This window comes from Cyanistes caeruleus, chromosome 3, assembly GCF_971803275.1.
Source record: "Cyanistes caeruleus chromosome 3, bCyaCae1.hap1.1, whole genome shotgun sequence".
NCBI classification, from domain to species: Eukaryota; Metazoa; Chordata; class Aves; order Passeriformes; family Paridae; genus Cyanistes; species Cyanistes caeruleus.
The window spans coordinates 99,274,856-99,298,428 of record NC_141703.1 but is presented as its reverse complement, the minus strand read 5'-3'; the positions used below and the strand labels follow the sequence as shown (position 1 = coordinate 99,298,428).

General features: G+C 35.8%; 1 protein-coding gene across 3 annotated transcripts in view; it reads left to right on the top strand.

Moving 5' to 3' along the window:
* The window catches only part of TMPRSS15 (transmembrane serine protease 15), a 53,384-nt gene that overhangs the window by 6,184 nt on the left and 23,627 nt on the right, over positions 1-23,573 (top strand). For 2 of the 3 annotated variants that reach the window (XM_023943755.2, XM_086883376.1), the window contains 12 exons: positions 148-290; positions 2,064-2,105; positions 4,461-4,502; positions 4,804-4,845; positions 6,750-6,869; positions 13,272-13,380; positions 16,050-16,159; positions 17,026-17,163; positions 18,249-18,398; positions 20,572-20,674; positions 21,127-21,277; positions 22,315-22,456. In XM_023943755.2, coding sequence (XP_023799523.2) covers positions 148-290; positions 2,064-2,105; positions 4,461-4,502; positions 4,804-4,845; positions 6,750-6,869; positions 13,272-13,380; positions 16,050-16,159; positions 17,026-17,163; positions 18,249-18,398; positions 20,572-20,674; positions 21,127-21,277; positions 22,315-22,456 — 1,292 coding nt within the window. The remainder of the gene's footprint in view (positions 1-147; positions 291-2,063; positions 2,106-4,460; positions 4,503-4,803; positions 4,846-6,749; positions 6,870-13,271; positions 13,381-16,049; positions 16,160-17,025; positions 17,164-18,248; positions 18,399-20,571; positions 20,675-21,126; positions 21,278-22,314; positions 22,457-23,573) is intronic. The other variant, XM_086883375.1, reaches the window with a different exon arrangement.

The window sequence follows — 23,573 nt, the reverse complement described above, 5'->3', positions numbered from 1 at the left end:
ATCTTCTCCAACCAATATTTAAAAAACAATCTACCTTTGCCAATGAAACCAATGTTAAAATTAAATATTGTCTAGATAATAAGTCATATAGAACATTTATTTCACCAACTTGAGTAGCTAATTAACTTCTCTGTTTTGTATTTCTAGTGTGGTTGTGATCTTCACCCTTTATTTTACCCACATGGTAACAGCTGAGAAAGTCAAAAATGAGCTGGTTTTGGGTATCATTGCAAATAATGCTAATCCTACCAAAACTTTGAAAATTGATGTGAACAGCGTACAAATCACAGGTAATATTAATAAGTTTTTTTATTTGCAGTTTTTGCTTGGTTTTGGGGGTATTTTTTTGTTTCCTTTGTTTTTTGGTGTTTTCCTTTGTTGTTGTTTTATTTTTATTCTATAAATCCTTAAGAACTGCAAGTAGCAGGAATGAAAGTTTCGGCTCCCAGACAGCAATTAGATTGCTACTTTTTCTCTTGGATGCCCTCTTCCCCCACTACATAACCTTCAGTAGCAGCTGAAAGAAGAAATTACAACCTTTTCTCCTAGAAAGTAGGAGACAGCATTGTGTACATTCCCTAAGGAGGTAGTAAAGGGCAAAGAAGCAGTTTCCCAGTGAAAACAACTCAATTTCACCTCTTATGAAGCATAATATTTGTAATTTTTTAACCCTCTAATTAAAGCTATTAAGCCCCAAACTTGTTGTTTCATAAGTAAGTACAGTCAGAATTTTGTTCCGCTAAAGAATAAGAAAAGGGCTCAGACTCACAGTGAGTAAAGACTCATTTACTGAAAATCTGTCAGGAAGAAAAAGAAACTGCTTTGGGAGTAGTGCACCCAGGGAAGTGGCTCTATATTCTTGTAGAGTTGAAAGACTGGGAGGTGGGGAGGGAAGGAACAGGGCTTTAAGGACTAGGTAGCTTTATATTCTGCAAATATACAGATAATTTATGCAAGTCCTAGAAAATTTATCAAAGCCTAAATGGAAACCCTTCAAGATCAATGGGAATCCCTGTTTTTTTACCTGAATAAAGCATCAAAACAGCCCTTCACTGAAGATGAGTTTAAAAAACAATCTGAATTCTTTGAAGTAGAAGTTGATTAGCTGATATTTGAAGCCCTGCTGGAGTTACTATTAAGTAGAAACAGAGGAGGGGGAATCTGGTAAGCCATGTCTCTATACTAAAAACTGCATTTTTTGAAGATAAGTACTTCAAGTATTCAGAGGCTAAATTCAGAGTCTGGGCATATTTAGTTCTCTTTACTACTTATTTATTCCAAATTACCACACAACACTGTGGAAATTGATTGCTCATTATACTTCAAAAATGTCACCAAAAAATAATGAAGAGCCTCTTAAAAGATTCATCCATTGATGAACTTTGAAGTAGCTAAACTTTTACTGCTGTAGATCATTAAAATGCCTCTTTTCATATGAGATATCACCTGTCCATTCCACCAGGAGTGCTTCAATAAAATAATTGTAACTAATTAACAGTCACAGTCATATGTGGCACTTTTGCATCGTGTATATCAATATGTTCTGCCAGAGACATTCCTATTTCAGAGAGGGAGAGAGGTGTCACACAGGTGTGACTTGCTTCAAAAGAGTTTCCACAGTGATTAAAAGTCACTTTCTTTCTTTCTTTCTTGTAAACTATCCCAGGTTAATTTTAACTCATTCATCTCTTCTAAATACTGTTCTCCAAGACACAGGTGCTCTGAAAATCTCTATAGAATAAAAAGCCTCGAGAGAGAGATTTCCCAGGTGAAGACATTCTATATGCAATACAATCAATAAGGATTGAGGATTGAAAGGAACTGCAGTAGCTTTGAAACCTCATAACCTCAACTCATTTTTGGGATCCTTCCTTCTTGGGAAGATCATGGAGTTTGAGAAAAGATTGGGAACATGGTGAGGCAAAAGGAGAGAAGCAGGATACGGACAGTGATTCAATGAGAAATAGTCACTGCTGATTTCTTTTTAATCTTTATTTCTCTCATCTAAAACTAGACCCTGTGCTATAAAAGACGTTTATAATGAACTTGCTTTCTTCCAGTAGCTGCAGAAAATCCTACTACACTGATGCCTTTAACCTCATCAGGTCAGTATCTTTTGCAAAACAGGTGCTAATTTGTGTTACCAATACAAGATGAAGGAAAATAAGACTTGCTGTTCAGCTCACATAGCTCAGTAAAGCTGCCCTGGCTGCAGCTGGGGCTTGACTGCCAGTGATAATTAGCTGCTTTCAGTATTTCTTACTATTTGAGAAAGCAGTGAGTGGTCTGAAGTCTGTACAAAATCTGTAGGAGCTTAATTAGGGTATCAAACCAAAAGCTGAGTCTCAATTAACCAGATGAGCTGCAAGCTGAAGTTCTTGCAGATTTTGGGAGGTAGATCAGGCTGGGGAGTCCTGCTCTCATGTTGTGATTATTGATTTACTAAGCAATGTTGACAAACAGATTTTCCTTCCACTATCCCTGGAAGTTTTATGATAAGACATAAAGCAGCCAAAACTCCTTGGTCTCACAAAGCTGCCAAAAGTCAGCCAGAGAGATAAACAATACAATTAGTGCCTTATAGCACTAAATGCAGGTAGTCACATACAAATTGCAAGCCAATTATCACACACAAACTCTTCAGAGCAGGGTACCAGACCAGCAACTAAACAACTGCCCCTACAAATATAGAACACAAGTATTTAATGATATTCTAATTACAGCCATAGTAACGAAAGGGTTGTTATTATTCTTGTTACAGGCCTACTAGTGTGCATAGTCCAAAGTGTGCAAGTACTACAGTCTATTCCCAAAAATAGAGTTTAAACTGCTAACATTCAGTCTTCCCCCTATCTGTCCCTTCCTCTGGTATGCTATCTTAATGATCCCCTGGTCCTAAGTTCAATGTTGCTAATCATCCTCAGGCAAAAATTTGGAGATTGGGGGAGGCTCCTAAGAAAAGGGGAAGGGAGTTGGGTATTGCCAGCACCCAAGGTTGGAATGGCAACAATATTCCTGGTGTGAATTTCTTCTCCCTTGGCCTTGGGTCTGCTTGAGGTCATTTTTGTATTTTTGTTAATATTGTCTACTTGCTTGTTCTTTCTGTTTCAGTCTAAATGTCATGATATACCCACATTTTACCATACCAGGTATATTTACACCTGCTGGGTACAGAGTTATTGCTCTGCTGACCCTAAAAACATCCTTTGCCATCCCAACCTGTTACTTTAATGAGATTTTCTAGTAGTTGTGCTTATATCACTGCTGTTTCTGTCACTGTCCTGCGTTTTCCTTTAGGGATTCTGTTGTCTGTTGCTATCATCTTGTGCATGCATTTTTGGGAACATCTGTAGCCACAATTTCCAACAGTCTCCAAGACGTAGCTCCCTGATAACTGTTTTCATAGAACTGTTTGCTGCTGCATGCATCTGTGTTTTAGGTCTTGGACCATTTAATTCCTTCTAAATTGGTTATCCTGTAGTAAATGTATAGACAGGTATGTTGGTGTGTGTATATATATATATATATATGTATAAGTGTATATATATATAAAATATATAATATGTGTGTGTGTATATATATATGTGTATATATATATATGTCATGTGTGTGAGTGTGTGTGTATAACTCTTTGAAAATCTGTGATGGCATGAATTAAGCTTTTTTTCTCTGCAGTAGCTGTGAGAACAGTCCATCTATGCCCTACTCTTCTCATTCTCTGCCAGAGAAACTCTGCCCCTAAATTTGCTGACACAGAATGCACTGTAACCAGAGTGGCCTAGTTTAGCTTAATAGTATTTGCTAAATAAGAATGTTTTGATCAAAAATTGGTGGGAAATCCTCCTGCAAGTTTGTACTCTAGGTGCTCTAGGTCTGGGAGAGTAAGTTGATGATGGTGATGGCACCTTCTTCCCACAAAACTGATGGGTGACAAACTATAGAGAAAGCCTTACTGCATCTCCCACTTTATCCCTTCAAGCCCTTCATCTTATAAAATGAGGTACAGGATCCAGTACCTGCAGTGACATGGGGATTGTTTTCAGTCATCATCTTACTCACATATTTGAGTCTTAATTTAGAAAATAAAAATAGTAGCCAGGGATGCTAAAGCAAATTCAGCGAGGAAAAGAAAAAAGACTGTTTGGGAGCTGGAAGTACCAGGTGCACCCTCAATGAAGTGGAACTTCTGTTGGAGCAATCACAAATACACATTCCATTTTTCCAGAATGTTTTGTAGTTTACAATCACTAATATAAATCTGCTAATTTACCCAGGCATTTGTTCATGTGTAAATATGTAGACCCACGGATATGTATATATACACCTGTATGTAAATAAACAAAAAATAGAGAGGTTTGAGGCTCCTAATTGATTTGTAGAGCAATATTATTTAACAGAAAATGTACCTTTACCTTTTAGTTCTAATGTTGAAGTTGTCATAACTTTTCTTGTTTCAACAGGTCCCACGAGTTTAATTACAAGTTCCCTGACACCAACTTCAGGTCAGAACTTCCACAGGGGAAGACAAGAAAGCATTGCTCCCATTTTAGTGGGAGGAAGGAGAAATCTTTTGAAGTTATTGAAATATTTGGGTTTCACATAATTTTTCTTATGTTTATTGTGACACTTGATCTTCAGGACCAAGCCACTTAAGCTGGCACTACCATATCATTACCTGGAGTGGGGAGCAAATAATGCAGATATAAAAGCAGATTAACTGCTACTTAACTCTGCCCAAGCAGCCACAGAGGTGCTCCCAGAGAGCAAGAAGTAGAGTTCTAACCTTGAGTTGTGTTGTTCCAGGTTCAGGACTACTCACCACCAGCAAGTCCTCAACAACAGTGGGTGAGTAAATGTGTGTGTGGAGTAGGAAGGTTACATAGAAAAATCCGAGATCACAAAATTTCACTGCTCCTGTACAGCCTCTCCTCACAACATTCAGTCTTTGTATTCCACTCCTTAAAATTCAGGATATGCAGGTTTAGCTGAGACCAAGGAGACCTCTTCAAAGAGAAGGGACTTCTAAGACTGTACATGCTAAAAAATGCTGTATGTGTCATGCATGTTGATGCACACAGTGACACCAATACTAGCTGCTCCTTTTTTTTTCATATTACTTCTTGACTTTCATGAGGAAAATAAAATAAGCAAACTGATAGCAAAGTATGAATTCCAATGGACAGAAAGCTGAAGATGTTTGAATCTTTGAAAACATTCTACAGCCTTCTTACATGGTGAAATACATATGATATTTACAAGCTATCTAGTGTGTTCAAATCTCATGTGTTTACTGCAGTTACTTAATTGAATATAGCACTTAAAACACAATTTAGGGTAATTTGCCATGTAAAAGAGAAATCTTAATATTTTTGTAGGAAAAGTTGATTTCTTTCAATCCAGGAGGTGGCAGTGCTGTTTAGTTTTCTGAATTGAATAAACCAAGAATTGATCATGTTGTGTGTAAACAATGATTTCTTGCCTGATGGGCTTGTGCAAATCTCTTCTTGGGTTATTGGCTGGAATTTTTGCTTTGGGTCTAGAAAGCACAGTTTTGTCTTTGCCCCTCTGTGAAAATTCATTCACTGGCCCTGTGTCACCTCCAACACTTGACTGGAATATGTTTGGTTCATTTTAATTTCCAGTTGGATGCAAAATGTCAAATCTTTTTGCTTTATAACATTTGCATTGACAGCACTGAGAGTGTTTTGTAAAGCACTTTGAAATGCTACAATACATCCACACCAATGGCAGTCTGGGACGTAATACAATATTATATTTAATCTGATTACAGAACTAACAGATCTATGACAAAATATATGAAAAAGATGAAATTTTACAGATACTATTTTTCCTTCTTGCATCAGAAATTTTGACTTTTTTCTGTAAGCATTCATTAAAGTAGAGACAAGGAAATGTGTGAATAGTTCTACAGAATTTAATGCAATTTTAAGAATTTTGAAATTAGTAGTTCTCCAAAGCTAATTTTAGCTGCATGTTTCTGTTCACTTTAATAGGACCTACTCGAATTCTACAGGTGTCTAAGACCAAAACCCTCTAAAGATTAAAAGAGTTTGTTTGCAGTATATGAACACTGATGCTCTAGGAAAATATTATTCATAAGATCTGCAATTTCAAGGATCTACCCATATATTCTTCTAACAGAAATTTGATCTTTGCTTATATATTTAATTTGTAAATCTGCTAAGAATATGGTTTCTGATAATTCTGGTGTTTCAGAATCTAGTCTTAAAGACTTTTTTTTATGATATGCTGGTTAAAAAATCCGATTCCTTAGCATGATGAGGTGCAACAGTGTGATGTGTTAAAGTTGAAATAATATAAATTGCATTTAGCTAAACCCAGAGATTTTACACTGTTCTTTAAACCAAAGCACAGTTTTCTCACATTATTTGAACATAAAAAATTGAAAAATGACATGTATTACATTACAGAAAGTAGTTTATTTGTGTAAGGGAAAAAAAAAGGAAACCACAGACATTTTGTTCCAGCCTTACCTCAAGCTTGGTTTCAAAAAATATTTCACTTCTGAGAACTCTCTCCATTCTGTGCCAAATTTATCTTTGTAGTATGTGATATTTCATTCCAGGCTTCTGAAAATGCAGTTTTGTAAAACACAACAGAGTGGTTGATTTGATTTGTGGTAAAGCAACCAGAGGTAAGTCAATTTTCCTTTGTAGTGAGACTGCATTATTGTTGTGCTGTTATTGCTCTCATCTTTATTATTCCAGCTGAGTGTTTGCCACCTGCTGAACTCTGTGCTGATGGTGTAACCTGCATTAGCAAAGATGTCTTTTGTGATGGAGTCTTGAACTGCCCAGATGGTTCAGATGAATCTGAAAAAAGATGTGGTAAGAATGTAAACTCCTGTGAACCAGTCTTTTTAAATATTCTTAACGCTGTCAGTAGTTTGTAAATAGTTTATGGGCAATAAACTGCACAGTGAAGTCCAAATCAATTCTACTAAAAATAATTATGAGTGATTTTTATAATCTTTATCTTGCAAGAGGAAACAATGTTCTGTAAAATTCTCACTAATGAAGAATATGCTTAATAAATAATGAAATATTAGAGTCTTTCTGTTTTAATATAAAGTTATAGAATTTGTTGCTTACTATAGAAATATTAATAACATAAATAGTATGTAAATTACAAAATAATATACAAATTTAATATGAAGATTTGCATCAGTGATATTAAACAATGTTCAGACCAGATGACCTCCACAAGTCCCATTCAACCTCAGCCCATCTTTGACTGTATGAAACTGAAACCCCACTGGGGTTTAAGATAAAGAGGTTTTATCCTGCGGTGCCAGTCAGTTCATTTGCCTTTGTCTTACCTTCAAGTGCTGTGTCCATTTCTGGGCCCCTCACTACAAGAAGGACATTGAGGGGCTGGAGAGGTCCCAGAGAAGGGCAATGGAATTGGAGAACAAGCCATGTGAGGAGCTGGGAGGTCTCAGCATGGAGAAAACGAGGCTCAGGGGGAAACCTCACTCTGTACAACTCTCTGCCAGGAGGGTGGAGCCAGGTGCAGGTCAGGCTCTTCTCCCAGGTAATCAGTGTCAGGACAGGAGGAAATGGCCTCAAGCTGTGCCAGGGGACATTCAGGTTGGACATCAGAAAGAATTTCTTCACAGAAATGCTTGTTCAGCATTGGAATGGGCTGCCCAGAGAGGTGGTGGAGTCACCATCCCTGGAGGTGTTTGAGAAATGACTGGACACCATGGTTGACTATGGTGATGATCTGGCAAAGGCTGAGTTCAATGACCTTGCAGGTGTTTTCCAACCTAGGTGATTCTACTCAATGATTCCAACTTCCTGGTTTCCCCAAGGAACGTTTTGTACCAAGGAGTTTGACAACAGTTCTCCTTACCAAGCTGCTCTGCAGTTTTGCTGGGGAGGCATGCGGGTTAATGCCTGAATTGCTCTCCCACAGGCTCAGCTCTCAGTTAAAAGTCTGTCAAGTTGTCTCACAAAGAGAACATTGCAAATGTTTTAGGAGAAATGGGAGCAATTCACTCCCTGAGTGTTTTGTTTGCTTGTTTGTTGTTTTGTTTTTTTTAAAATATAGAATTTGGTGCTAGAAATCTGGAAAGCTTCTTTCCATTCTGCTGTGAGAAGAGGAAAACAGTGAGGGCAGTCTGCTGCAAGCTTTCAGAAACATGTGAAATGCTGGGCTCTAGAAACAAACAAGAAAGCAAAAGACAAATTATGTTTATAAAGAACCTGAAAGCTTGATCCTGAAGGTTTGTGACAGGCTGAACTGTCATGTGTAATTTTCTTCAGAAAAAAAGAAAAGAAAATTGCAGATTCTCAGCCCATTGCCTACATTTTTTTCTGACTGCAGTCAGCTCAGAAGGGAGACTTGGCTGAATATTTTGGGGAAAATATCCATCAAAATTCTTCAGTAGTATATCCACTGAAACACATCAAAATGGCTGCTTATCATAGCAGCTGAATCTAGCTAGACCATATAATTATTGTCTCTGAGCTGGTCCTTCCACAGCTGAGGAAATAAGAAGGTTCTAAGGTTCAGCTAGAACTTAGTTCCATGGAAAGCTTTAGGTAACATAACCCCAGGAAGTTATCAGCCATTCATTTCTACCATCATAATTTATTTTTTTTTTGAGACAGCAATCTTATTGGGGACTTTTTTTTTTTTTTTTTTTAATTTTAGGTATTGCTAAATAAGAAAAATATAGACCCTTATATTCATAAAGTAATATTATACATCTCATAAAATGAATGCTTTTTACTTACCATCATAGAATCACAGAATAGCCTGGGTTGGAAGGGACCTCAAAGACCATCTCATTCCATCCTCCTGCCAGGTGCAGGGACACCTTCCACTAGAACAGGTTGATGAGAGCCCCATCCAACCTGGCCTTGAGCACTTCCAGGGATGGAACATCCATACAGTCTCTGAGCAACCTGTTCCAGAAGTTTTTCCTAATATCTGATCTAAACCTATTCTCTGTCAGTTTGAATCTATTTCCCCTTGTCCTTTCACTCCAGACCCTTGTAAATAGACTCCATTTCTCTTATAGGGTTCCTTCAGAGACAGGACACAATTATGTCACCCCAAAGCCTTCTTTGCTCCAAGTTGAATAATACCAATTCTCTCAGCCTTTCTTCATAGTAGAAGAGTTCCATCTCTCTGATCAACTCTGGCCTCCTCTGGACTCACTCCAGCAGGTCAATGTCCCCACTAGGTTTGAATTTACAAGTTTCATCCACATTTTATTGAAGATATTACATTCATACCTGTTACATATGACAGAATTTAATTGATATTATATATTGGGAGACACAGACAAAAATAAGCTCAAATACTTGAAGTCAAAGCTGTGTAGGCATGACTTAGCTGTGCCTTGAAGGCCACACAGTGATTTAAGCTCTGAATTGTGCTGGAATAGAGTTTTTCTGCTGAAGCATAGACTCTTATGCACATGGCTTTTGGATGTAACTTCCACATCTCCCAAAATCTCTACTGAATACAATTTGTGAATGTTTTCCCCTTTGTAACCAAGGATGTTATTCAGTGTTTCAGCACAACTGAGCTGAAAATTTCAGGAATGTGCATACTTAATAAAAGTAGTAAATAAAATAAATAAGTACAAATAATAAAAGTAATAAAAATAAAAATAAAAGTATAAAATAAATATTAAGAAGAGTAAAAATAAACAGTTTCATAGGGAAAACACCTGTAGTTACAGTCCAGAAAGCTGGATGATTTATCCCTGATCATCTTTACTGATGCCTGGTATTTCCAAGCAATCTGGTCAGTTACCACTAGTGCAGCAGTTTTGGCTCATAACCTTAAAGTACAGTTCTGGCTGGAGGACAAATTGTTCATCCATGTTTCTTATATTAAATTTTCAGTCTTTTCTATCCAAAACCTCAGAGCTTCTCTAATTTTCTGTATTTAAGTTTTTTAGCAGATTTTATGAAAGCAGTGGAATGAGGGGTTAGAAGCTGGATGAAGTTTTGGGATACCTGCCAATTTTTCTGCCTCTTTAATGTCTCACTTTTTTCCCATTCTTAGAGAAACTTAATATGGTCACATGAAAGCTAAAATTGTTTAGATTTTCAGAAGTTCTTCAGAGTTTCACAATGAGATTTATAACCAATTCATAATTCATGCTACAAGTGCTCCTGCATACAAAAGAGTTGCTGTCCTCTAAAAAAACTTGGTTTATTTTTCATCTTGATTGTTATTCCCTCTAGTATTTCTGTTTTCCTAATGTCAATTGTTTAAAAATATAGGATTAAAAAATGAATTTTAGTCATCTCTTTCCTGCATTAGAGAGAATTCAGTAAAATCTCAGATTCTCAGAACAGATTCAGGCAACTGAACACCCTTTTGGTTTTTTATTGATTAAAATTATCTTGAAAGGTTTCCTTCTGGCTCTGCAATGCAGTGCAGTAACAAAAGGCTTCACAAAAGTACAGCTAGCAATTTCAGTGAAAGGGTCTCTAGAGAGATGTGAAGTCTGAACAGCAGCTACTAATAATGAGTGGCATTGCTGTAAAGCAGCCATGTAGCACGTAGGGGTACAGAAAGGGAGACTGGAGGCTGATCCCAGGAGGGTTTTCTGCAGACTCTTTGCAGTTATTATATGTCTAGACTATCATTTTGTGATTACTCACCTCACAGCATCACTACAGCACTGAAAGAGATTAATCAGAAAGTAATGAACTGGCCTTTGGCAGAGAAAGGTCCTGTCAAGTGAGATATGTGGGCTTGATTTGACCAGTTTGGGGACCTTCTCCCCCAAATTCAAGGCTAATGGGATGAAACCCTCAAAATGTCCCATGTATGGAACATTAGTAAATAGAAGTGGGTAGCAAGATGTATGTTGGGGAAAGAATGGAAGTGGTTCCTATAAAGGATATCTCCTGGCTCCTGCAGCTTTTCTTTGGCCTCCAGGAGGCAAAGAAAGAGGCAAAAATGTAATGACTTCCATGCCCCTGCACATCTTTGACCACAGCTGCTCTCTCCCTGCAAGGAGGAAGCACCAGGAGGTTCTCCAGGGAAACAGGACCAGTCCCTGCTCTCTTCCTTTCATTCCTGACACACAAAGCACTGACTATTGCTAGTCTGTGGATGACCTACCTAGGGACCTTTTCCAGAGTCTTGCTGTCCTGCTTGAATTGACTCACCATCACTTAAGAGATAACAAAAGAGAACAACAAGAAAATAAGAACAATCATACTAATAGGGGGATGGAGCATCTTATGAGGAAAGGCTGAGGGAGCTGGGGCTGTTCAGCCTCAAGAGGAGATGACTGAGAGGGGACCTCATCAATGTCTGTCAGTGCCTGCAGGGAGGGATCAGAGAAGGGACCAGGTGGTGCCAGCAATGGGATAAGAGGCAACAGGCAGGAACTGATGTACAGGAAATTCCACCTGAAGATGAGGAAGAACTTCTTCACTGTGCAGTGACTGGGCACTGGAACAGATCACCCAGAAAGGGTGTGGAGTCTCCCTCACTGGAGATCTTCCAGAACCATCTGGACACAATCCTGTGCTGTGTGCTCTAGGATGGTCCTGCCTGAGCAGGGAGGTTGTTCCCACTGTGGTCCCTTCCAACCTGACCCATTCTGCAATTCTAACAGATATGAATGAGCAAACACTTGCCATTGATTTAATTAGAACAGTATGAATATTTCTTTATTAATGTCCATATTATAAGATTTCTTTTAGATCAGATTATGTCTTACTTGTTAACAGTACCACTTTTTCACAGTCTTCATCAGTAACAAGCTGGGCACTTTCCTTCTTCTCACGCTGATTTTCTTCTTCTCATTGATAAGGACAGGAAATATGTGAATTAAAGTGGAGAAAAAAAGCAATTCTATACCAATACCCAGCTCTAATGCTAACATAGAATAAGAACTATCATTCATGGACCTTTTCTCTCTATCTATGTAAAATCTTATGTGTTCTGTTTTCTTCTCAAAGATTGCAAAAGGGAATATGTTTCTATTTCAGCTCATGAATTAGGCACATTGGCAAAGTTCTTTCTGCACAGTCTTTATTTATGGTGTATACCTGCCTGAAACAAAAATTGATTTTTATTTTGTGTTTGCTACAGTGATAAGCAGAAAGAACTTTACAGTTATAAAATGAACACACAAGGAGCCCAGATTTATTCTTTTATGTATAATTTCCCTGAGGAGAACTATGCTCAATAAAATTCCCATTTTATTTTCAATATGATTGGTTATTTGTAATTTGGACCATCATCATAAGTATGATTTCATTTCTGAAATTAATTAAAAGTTCTGTATCATTTCTGACCATCTGCCTCAAACTGATGAACTTTTCTTTACCTCTATAGATAATCATGTGTGGTACTGATTTTATCCTTATGTGAAAGCTCTATGATACTTTTTGGACTGAAAACAGCATTAGACAGATTCCTAACACAATGTTCAAGAGATGCAGCAAAACCTTCAGCAGTTCTTCAGTGTCTGCTGAAATAAAAAAACTCTACATGAATTATCATTTCCAATCCTGCTGAGGCTAAAAAATATTTTTTCCCCTTTTTTTTTAAGTGAGGAACTTTTACAGAATGGGATACTAACACTAAGGAAACAAAACTAATAAAAGCCTTTTGAAAAAATAGATTATGATAAATGACATTTTCCTCAACACCTGTCAGGAAACCTGGGAGATCCACTTATCTCTTCCAGTACTCAGTAATATATGAGGCGAGGAACTAGGAAGCTCATAAAAGTAGAGATAACAGTAGCCAACCATACCCCTTTTTGCTTTTATTCACGTGATATCAAACTGTCTCTGATAGTACAAACACAGTTTTCTGATTTAAAGCAGTTGTAGATAAGAACTGGTAAGGCAAGATTCTGTTTCCTTATAAATGTATAGAGTAAAATAAAAGAAAAAATTGGATTAGCAAAATCCAGTCGATGGTTTTGAAATCCATCAAATTTGAATATTTGATGGATTGGTTTAGACTAGTTTGGATTAGTTGGATTGTGTCTAATTTAAAAGTTAATTTTCTGTACTGCTTTTCTTCTTATATAGTACTTTGAGATCAAACAGTGCTGAGAATTAGAAATGAGAATAATTTGATAGTGTATTTTACTTTGTCTTCCTATTGTTGCTTACAAAGCAGTTCCAAAGTAATCCATGTAAACTAACATCCAGGGTCACCCACATTTTGGTTCTGAACCTGTTTTTCAAATGTCATTCTGACAAATGCTCTTCATTATATCTTTACAGCTTCTGTTTGTGATGGAAAATTCATGTTGACTGGTTCCTCTGGGTTTTTTCACTCCATGAATTATCCAAAGCCATATAATGCAAGCATTTCTTGCCAATGGATAATAATGTAAGTCATTTTCCAATCATTTTGTACCTAACATTTTATTTATTATGAGGTGATCTTGTTTCCTGCACAATAGTCTTATGACATTTGCTTTTATTCCCAAATACTCCAACATAGAAAATATGTAATACATTTTCTCCTTTGTATTTATGTAACTTTTCTTTAAAAACCTTCATGCATAAATTCCATAAATGTATCAATGATTTTTCCACTTACAAAAATTCTTATGTACAATTTTGAGGAATCTTGTGTGCTATATACATCCAGAGGAACATAAGCATAGGTTCAAAATACATCACATAAATCAAAATAGTTCCAAGATTTTTTTTTTTCAAAGGATTATATTAAATAGCAATCTTCAGGTAATGGCTTTATATGATGTAACTCTTACTTAACAGAAAGAATTTTCAAGAATTCCCTTGTCACTTAGGTGTAAAGGTTTCATCTGTGAGTTAAGAGTATGTACCTATGTACCTATGTAATTTAGGAATATGGATTAAAATTGCATAGTTATCATTGTATATAATAGCTTCAAATGCCTTTTAAACCTTAGGCACAAGAGGTGGAATTTTTTTTTATCAAGGATATATACCTACAGACAGGGACAACTCTTTGATTTTGACTCTCTAGGTCCAGTTCTTAGGCCAGGGAGAAAAAAGCCACACTATATGATAAATCTTGTCTAGAAGTACATATCTAAAATATTAGATGATCACAAGTTAGACAGTCCTAAAAATCCCTCCTATGACTGCCAATTCAGAAGTTACTGAAAGGCAGTAATTCTTATCATGGTTTTGTAATAATGGCTGTTCTTTGATTCTGAGAAGTATTAATTTGGCAGAAGATTTCAAAGGAGATTAAGATATTGCCTTTAAAATTGGAAAAGGTTTGGGCTTTACATTCCAAAGGCTCCTTTCAAAGTGCTAGGCTTTGATTTCATTCAGAACTTTCATCTTCACCTTGAAATCCTGGTTTTCCTTCTGTTTAGTGCATTTTTTCCTTCTCATCTTCAGTGGAACTATTCAACAGTAATTACTGACAACACCTGGCTTTAAAACACAGGTGTGTCCCAGGAAAAGAACAGGAGTTTTTTCCTGCAGAATATGTCTGCCTTGTTCCTCATTTCATGGCATTGCAGAATTTGAGCACAGTAAATAAACATGGCCCAAGTGGCCTCCCTCCATCTAAACTGTTGCTGTTGCTCCAAGTGCTGCTATAGCTGCAAGAAGCATTGTGTTAGGTAGATATCTATACCAGGTATGTAGCTAGTAAAAATTTAATTTTAGAAAGAATCATGAGCAATTGGAAACAGTATGGTAGAAGTTCTGCAGATATGTGTAATTACAAGTTGAAAAATGACAAAAACAACCATCAGAATCGATTTTCCACTAACCTGCTTTAAAAAATTCTGGCAACACTGAGAGTAAAGGCCTAAAAAACTCAAAGTGGTACTCAAATTTTGTCTTTCTTTCAGAAAGAGTTGTTTCCATAAGGGAACCTTTGGGGTTTTCCAGTAACTTGTGTTTTTTTTATTATCCCTATAAAAATGTGTTTAAAGGCAACCTATAATACATCTGAGATTGGATTTTTCTTGTGCCTGCCTTTGTCTAGAAATATTTCACCATTACCTTTAGAAAGAGTTTTAACATTCTTGTCATTTAACTACAAATGAAGATCCAATAGCCTCTCCTTCTAAAAGAGCAACATGCTCAATATTTCCCTGAAAGTTTAGTTTCCTGAATGTTTCAACGATATGTTTTACTCTTTTCTAACCAAGGCTATTTCTTCCCTCTGGGGAAATATAAAATAATAACAAAACCAAAAAAATTAAATGGCAAAATCTAAGTGTTTCCTTCACACTTCTATACTAATCATTACTCATAAACACCAGAGGATTGCTTTTGAAAGTCTACTTTCATTGCATCTCTCAATTCCAAAAAATAAAAACACATAGGGGTAGCTAAACTGATAGTGATAATAGTGTTTTAAAATTTGGACTACCATATGTGTCTAGTGGAAAAGAAAAGGAAGAACAAATTAAATATAGATTACTCATTGAACATAACTGTAGCAAAATAAGGCCAAGAATTTTTACACTTTATTTCAAGTGATTTCTGTCATTAAATTTTGTGTGTGATGGTTTAGATTTATAACAATTTCCCAATGAGTGGGTTTGAGATCATCAAATCTGTATGCAAATCCCATTCTTGTCATAAGAGACCGTGTTTTGGACTTTCAGGAGAGAGATTTTAATATCTAACTGTTCATATTGATATCTTGATACTATTTGTCTGCCATTGGGAAGTCTACTTGAGCAGTGAGATATCTAAGAGTGTATGAAAAAGTGATTGCAATTCAATGAGATGCAGAGAACAAAACCCAGACAAAAACATCAAAAATAACCTTCTAGAACTGATTGTCTCATTCTAGATTTCAGAACATTTAGTTTCTAGAACATACTTAACTCCAGTGTGTAAAGGTGTATGCACACTTACAAAATGTTTATGCCAAATTCCTTTGGCAATTTTACAAGCTAAAAGACAAAGAGATCTTGATTAATATAATTTCATGTTGCTTTTGAACTTATCATTCAAATACACAATGACTTCAATGACTTTACTGAAGTCAAAAAATAGATTTTCAGTTTTGAGTTAATCTTTCTGTTGTCTTAGAGTTCCCCAAGGGTTGTCCATTAAACTGAACTTCACTTCTTTTGAAACACAACCATATTCAGACATATTGGATATTTATGAAGGATTAGGACAAAACAAGATTTTAAGAGGTAAGTTTATTTTTCAGCTAATAATACTTTCCCATTAATAAAATCTAAGTGGTAAAATAAGCATTTTGAGGTATCAAGAGCTGCACATGTGTGTTCAAGAGTAAGACTGAACCTGTATAAAGTTACCTTGTTAGACAATTAATCTCAATTGACCTGTCTGCCCTTTAATTTGACCAGATAAAGCCCTTATACATTATTATGAAATTTCTGCTTGTTTTCTAAGATCTTATTTAAAAGATTTTGATAACTTCATCAGCCTCATAGTCTTGTGGGGTCCATGTTTCATTGGAAATATATTGTCAGAAGATCCTGTAATATCACACACAGTACATAAAATGAAAGCATCAAAACTGAACTGGTGGGAGAAGTGCTTTGAAACTTCCTGAAAATCTTTACAAGTATGGCATGCTTTTCCTCAGATCTTGAAATACTGATGATACCTTATCTCTGTCTCTATATTCTACTCTGAAAACTGGGATTGTACCCATTTTTCACAAGACTCAGTCTATACAGCTGAATCCTATCAGAGGTGGAAATCATATTCTGAAGATAGACTATAGGAAGATAAATCAGAAAGATATATTATTATTTATACTTATTTTTGGAAATAGGTAGAGAACTGGAATGAGAAATGGTAAAAGACTAGCTGATATTGGTGGATATGAGAGGAGAAATATGCAGAATATTCATGTCAGCCAAACAGCTAAATGTTTCAAGGGTTTGAAGTTATTGTAGCAGAATATCAGGGAAACCATTCCTTAAGACTCAATAAACTAATCCACTGTGGTTTTGTAACAACACTGGAAATTTTAATGTGCGTGTGATTATTTTCTCTCTCACTGTATGTTTTTTTAATTTGTTTTCAGCTTCTCTGTCTGGGACCAGTCTTGAAACTATTTACATTTTTTCTCATGAGGCTACAGCACAGTTTATGTCTGATTATTCAGAGAATTTGAATGGCTTTAATGCAACGTACACTGCATTTAATGCAAGTGAACTAAACAGTAAGTGTTTCCTCTCTCTCTCTCTCTCTCTCTCTGTGTGTTTGTATTTTTGTATCTTTTTTATCCCAAAATATTGGTGAATCTACATTTTCAGTTTTAGAAAATGGAGGTGGAAAGGGAAGCAGCATTTTCTGGCCTTGGTCCAATAACTATATTGTCTTTGAAAAATTTCATACTATTTTAAAGATTAAATAAATTATTTCTGTAAGGTCATTCACAGGTTTACAAGCCTGTATCTAGCAGTAGGGTGATGTCTGACAAAACTCATCTGTGTAAATAAAACAGTGTCTGCACCTCCATCAGATTTCTCAGCCAGTTTGTTCACTAATCAACACTATGAAATCATTGACCACAATATGTTTATTCAAAAAAACATTCAGAACAATGTTTAAAAATAACTTTCAGGAAAATACCTACTTCAGTAGACAGGCGTTAGGAAGTCTGGATGAGGTAAATCTACAGTGACAACAAAATGCAGCAATATAACTCATGCTTTGGTAATTGGATAAGTGAAGGGTTCTTTAGCTGCTAGATTTGGAGCAGGAGGTGATCAGGGAATGTGGCTGGGTGGGATATGCTGCAGAAAGCATCCAGAGGGGCCAGCAAGTTCCTGTCACGTGAAAGCCCTGCCTGGCCTGCATTTCAAGGCTCCGTGGCTAAACACTGAAATATGAGAACAAAAGTGACGAAGATGCTGCAGCAAACCCATGTGAGCAAAGAAGGAGCAAATGAGAAGAAAGGGACACCCCAGGGGCATGGAGCACAGCACTCTGCCCTAATGGTGAGCCCTTTCTGCTGGAGCAGTCCAGGCCTTGGTAAAGAAAAGAGGAAAAGAGGGATCAGAAATAAAGGTTGGTGAATGAGTGCAAGAGCATGTAGGGCTACCCTTCAAAAATAGTGTTTTATTAACAAGTACAAACATCTATTTGAGTCATTTTCTTGCATTCCATAAAGAGGAAATTAAGTCTCTGTTAGGTGGTCTGCAAACATGTTTAAAAATTTACGTTGTTCATCACTCCTTTCTTTGCAATTCTGAGAAAATAGTATCTCTGTCATCTTTATTTACTAGAGGTCCTTATTCACAGATTATGAGAAAATCAATTGCACTTTTGAAGACAGTTTTTGTTTCTGGATACAAGATTTAGATGATGATTCAGACTGGGCCAGAGTTCAGGGTCCTACCTTTCCCTTGATGAGTGGTCCTGAATTTGATCATACATTTGGCAACTCGTCAGGTAAGATCAAAAAAGTGGCTTGAAGATTAAAGGAAAAACTTGATTTAGCTTATATCACTGCATTAGTGATCCTTCATAGTGGTATTACTAGGATGTCATATTATTCTCCCATAGAAATGTCAGGGCTACCAGACAAAATGTTTTATGCTAGTGATTACCATCTTGTGGAAATATACCAAAACTAAATAAAAAAAATAAAAGAATAAGTAAAATTATCTAAGTGTGAGGACTGAAAATTTCAATGCTATTTTTACAGCAAAATACCTTATCTAAGAAAGGAATTTCTATTGGGCAAAAACCTAGGTGTTTAACTTCAGGGAAAAAAAGTATAATTGTATTATTAGGCAAGTCACTTCTGTTTCATCCCTCTCTACTGCTCATCCTCATGGTTGTCACAAAATAATTTTGATTTAAATAAAGTTGATCTGCAGTTTACAAGGGGCATCTGTGTCCCCAGTTACTGCACAGCAAACACACCAACTGTGCCACACACACAAACACTCCAGTAACTGTTACAGTTCAATAATTTAATTGGAAGAGTGGTCATATCAAAAGTGGAATTTAAAGAGACAATACTGATAGAAGTCAGATTTTGAGTGTATCATGAGCCCTTATATGAGAATTAGACTCCATAAGTTTTTCCTGTTTCAACAATAAAACCAAACAATCATTTCCTCAGCTGATTTTTCAGTCCACCTAAAACCAGATAAAATGCAAATTGAGTTTTGCAATGGTTATATATATTCTATGCAAGAGCTATATAAAACTTATTCAGTGACAAATAAGTGGAAAAATCATAAATATTCTGAAAAAAGTTACTCCTGGGAAAAGAAAAATAGTATTCTGCACTTTATGAGATAGAAATTATTCACCCCTCTCTGAGTAAATGCACATTTTCTGAACAGTGTTCCCACTCGGCTCCTAGAATGCAAATCAGATGAAAGAATGTAAAATTTGTTTAATAAAACACTTGACAATGATTTCTCTCACTCAAAAATGTTAATCTATTTTAGGTGCTCTCTGTTTCCCTGTACCACGTCTAAGCTGACATATATATAAATGTGTAATGTTACTATTGTGTTGTATATTTAAATTTCTGTGACCTGTATTTTGAGTAAATTGCATTAATATCAAGCTGTTACATTCAGTGAAACTCTTTTTTTGTTTATTTTGCTCTTGAAAAGTAAAGAACTTAATACATATTCAAAAATTGATTCTGAATGCTTAGAGAATTGATGAAATAGTGAACTTTCCCTCTGACTATAGGAAGAAATTTTTTCTTTAAGTTAGACACCATGTATATTTTAGTGCATGCTCTCTAAGTCAACAGAGGAAATTAAAGGCCTGGTTCAGATTTCAGATTCATTTTCAGGAACTTTAGCCTCCCACATGAAAAAAAACTAGATAATCTGGAAGTATAAATAACAGAATACAATGTATGTAATATAATTAATATAATTATAATTACGTAATAATATTTGAATATATATGTATTAGATAGAAGAAAATATAATATTACACCCATGATTTGACTAAAGCAAGAATTTTATTTTAAAGCTGCCTAAGTTTGCATTTCTTATGACAAATCCCAGTGCTTCTGTGGCCTGGCCTCATATTGCAACAAGAGGTCCAAATTCCCAGCTGCAACAAATTATCTCAGAAAAAGCTACAAACTCAATTTCACAAGTAAAAGGGGGTTTTGCTTGTTTATAAAGCCTCACCTTGCTATAAAATATTCACATCATCATTCTGTCATCCTCTCAACATACAATCCATACTTCCCACTGTCATGTGGATACAAGTTATGAAAATATCAGGAAATTAATTCTTCTGCAAAAATCACCAGCAATATCAAACAGGAAGACATTTGTATAAACCCAGGAGAATTTCTGCCTTCACTGAATATAGGATAGGATTCCCACTGACTTGAAAAGGGCTAGGTTCCCATTGCTTATCTAGTTCTGAGGAGTATCCAAGCTTAAAAGCTCAATTTAATATGCCATTGACTGATAAATGGATAATCAATCACATTTACTGTGCTGGGAATCTTCCAAATCATGCAACACTATCTGTGTTTAATGTTATTTTAAATGTAAAAACTCTAGTTCAATAAGTAACAACACTATAAAGAAAGTTCATCTCTCCTGGCTAAAGTGTGATCATTATCTTGCAGGATTTTATATTTCAACACCCATCAGACTTGGATTCAGAGAAGAGAGAGTCCGGATTCTGAGTTTGCCTTTGGTCCCTTCAGATACATATTGTCTAAGCTTTTGGTATTGTTTCATAATCCCTAAACCTGTATTTTGTCTAAGAATGTGCCCAAAGAGCTTGCTTTCATGAAAAATATTAATCCCACTCAGTGTGCCAGCAACGCCAGCCTGGTTCTGTTTGGATTTCTACAATCAGTCCCAGCTCCAGGCCTGAAGTTTAATTCCTTCATAGTTTGACTTTTGCAGTTAGCTATAATGTATTTCATTTTTCACCCTGCATGCAATATTCATTTCTACACAAAAATAATATTAAGAATCCCTGAAATGTTTTTTGTCATGAAGCTTAACTAGGCCTCCACAATTCCAGGTGTAATTTAAACATACAATTAATATTATTTTCATGCTTGCTTCAAATTAATCCTAATTTCATAAAACACTGTAATATAAAAAGAGAGACATTTTTTCATGGAATTTAACTTTGTTCTAACAATACCAAAATGCTTTTCCCCCTCTAGGTATTTCATGTATGGTGATAATGTTTACCGTTTTAGAGTTCGCATAAGTGATGAGCATGGTCAGGAAAAGACAATTTTCGAGAAAGAAGGAAACTATGGAAACAACTGGAATTATGGACAAGTGACTTTAAATGAAACATCTGATTTTAAGGTTTGTTAAGCTGCTTTCTTTTTCTTTTTTCATTTATTTTAGCTAAACTGATATCAGAGTTTTCTGTGGAATGAACCCAACACTCCACTCTTCCAAAGGTATCATTAGTATCATTTAATAATGCATGCCATCAAATAAATATTAGCATGCAGAAGATTGGAATCCCCATTTGAATTCTCACAGGCCCTTTTCCTACTCTTGAATTTAAAGTATTGAAATTTCAGAAAACAGAAAACCTGACCATTGTCAAGGAAAAATTAATGCTTTCATGAGAGCTTTCCACAAAACAAGAGTGTTCAAAGACTATCAAAATCTGCTGTGGAATATAAAATCTCAATAGTGAGGGTGATGTGAAGCACTTAGCCATGAGAAGATTTAAACTGAAATTGCTTCAGATTGTGAATCACTGTTTTCACTAATTACTTATTAGAGTAATCCACTGAAAGTGTGTTGCAGATGGAAGTGGTTTTGACATCACGTGATGAACTTGCTTATCTGTAAACAAAAGGAGGAGATTTATTCCAGACAATTCTTTCAGCACCTATCTTTTGAAAACAATTTCTTTTTATAGGTATTTGGGATGGTTTGCCCTGCTACAGTAGTTTTGATTGATTTCTGGCAAGCACTGCTAGAAAGATACATTTAACATCTCGGGAAATAAATGCATCTGTGACCTGGCTGCATCTGATTTCCAGGAAATATGTAACCACATATGATCTCAAGAAGATTGATATACCTAACTGTAGTTCATCATCACTGATCTCTTGTTTACAGGATTACTTTAAATATGTGGATATTAAGGAATTAAATTCATCATTTAAATGAAGAATGAGGCACTTAGAATTCCTTAGAATGAGCCACTCAGTTTGCATAGTGCTGTTTTATTTTCTGAGGAATTCTGTCTCATCCCCAATGCCTTCCCCTGAGTGTAGAACCAGTGTAGATTACAGTGGAAATAAGAGAATTCAAGAAAAGACAGAATGATAGAGCATAGGAAACTGTAAATGATAAAATTCTATTTTTTTTCCTGAATTCAGGTTATTCTTGATGCCTTTAAAAGGAGTGGGCCCAGTGATATTGCCGTGGATGACATTGGCCTGACGAAGGGAAAGTGTGATGAAAACAATTACGTAGAGCCAACTGCAAAGCCAACTGTTGCTACCACCCCTTTAGTTCCTAGTGAGTAAACACTAAATCACTGCTGATTTCCTATTGCTCTATTTGTGTTTGAGTGGGTCAGAATTTTCAACCTCAGTTTAAGAAAAACCTCTCATCAGCATTAAAAAGTTATTTTCAGGGTAACACGCTAAGATGGAGTTCCATGCCTCTCCAGACAGGTTGGACAGCTTGATCCAGACCCTTCCAGCTGCAGAGTATTTTAGAGGAAAGCACAGAGGTTTCCCCAAAACATCTCTGTTTCACAGAGCTAAGCAGAAAAATCTCACAGCAAAAAACAGAGAAAATACCTATAACCATCCTTATAAATCTGGATAACTTACATAAAAGAGATAAGAAAGTTTTTATATGATGCTAAACAAGTCCAAGCACATTCAAAGCAAAAACCAATATAAATAAAGCTTGTGGAAAAATCATTAATATATCTGATGAGGCTTGCTTTGTAATTTATTCTGAAAGTGGATGAAATTTTGGAAGAAAAAAAATTCTACAAAAGGCCTATTCAGACCTCAATAGTGAGGGTGTTCAAATCATTAAAACAAGGGCTGAGAATGTTCCAGGACTGCCTCTTATTAGATTTACTGTGCCTTTCAAAACACAGCTGGTTTCTCTCTTGAAAATATATAGTAAACAAAAATGGTCTAAAATTAAAATAATAGTAAGACTGTTCACATTGTATTCATGTTGAAACACTGTATACTAATGTTATTATATGTTAGTTATTATTTTATTATTTTATTTATTATTTTATTATTATTATGTGTTAGTTAGTATAAATGTTACTGAATACTAATATTATTATTCTCTCAAATCTGTCTCCTCCAAATCTACTTCATCAGGACAGGTAAGAAAAAACCTTCTAAATGTAAGAGTAAAATGATGTTTTAGAGCTCCATCATGAGACACATGGAGGTAAAGTTCAACAAGGTGTGTCTGTCAGGTGTGTCAAATTAAATTTTAATAACAGTAGTAATTTCAGTCATAGTTTCTCAAAATGAGTTTTGGAACTCAATAGCAGTTTTTATTACAGTAATTTTGTGGAGAGATGCTGATGTCTGCCTGCAGCTGACCTTCAGATGCTGTGGGTAAACACACCTCACAAGTTAGCACCAGTCTAATG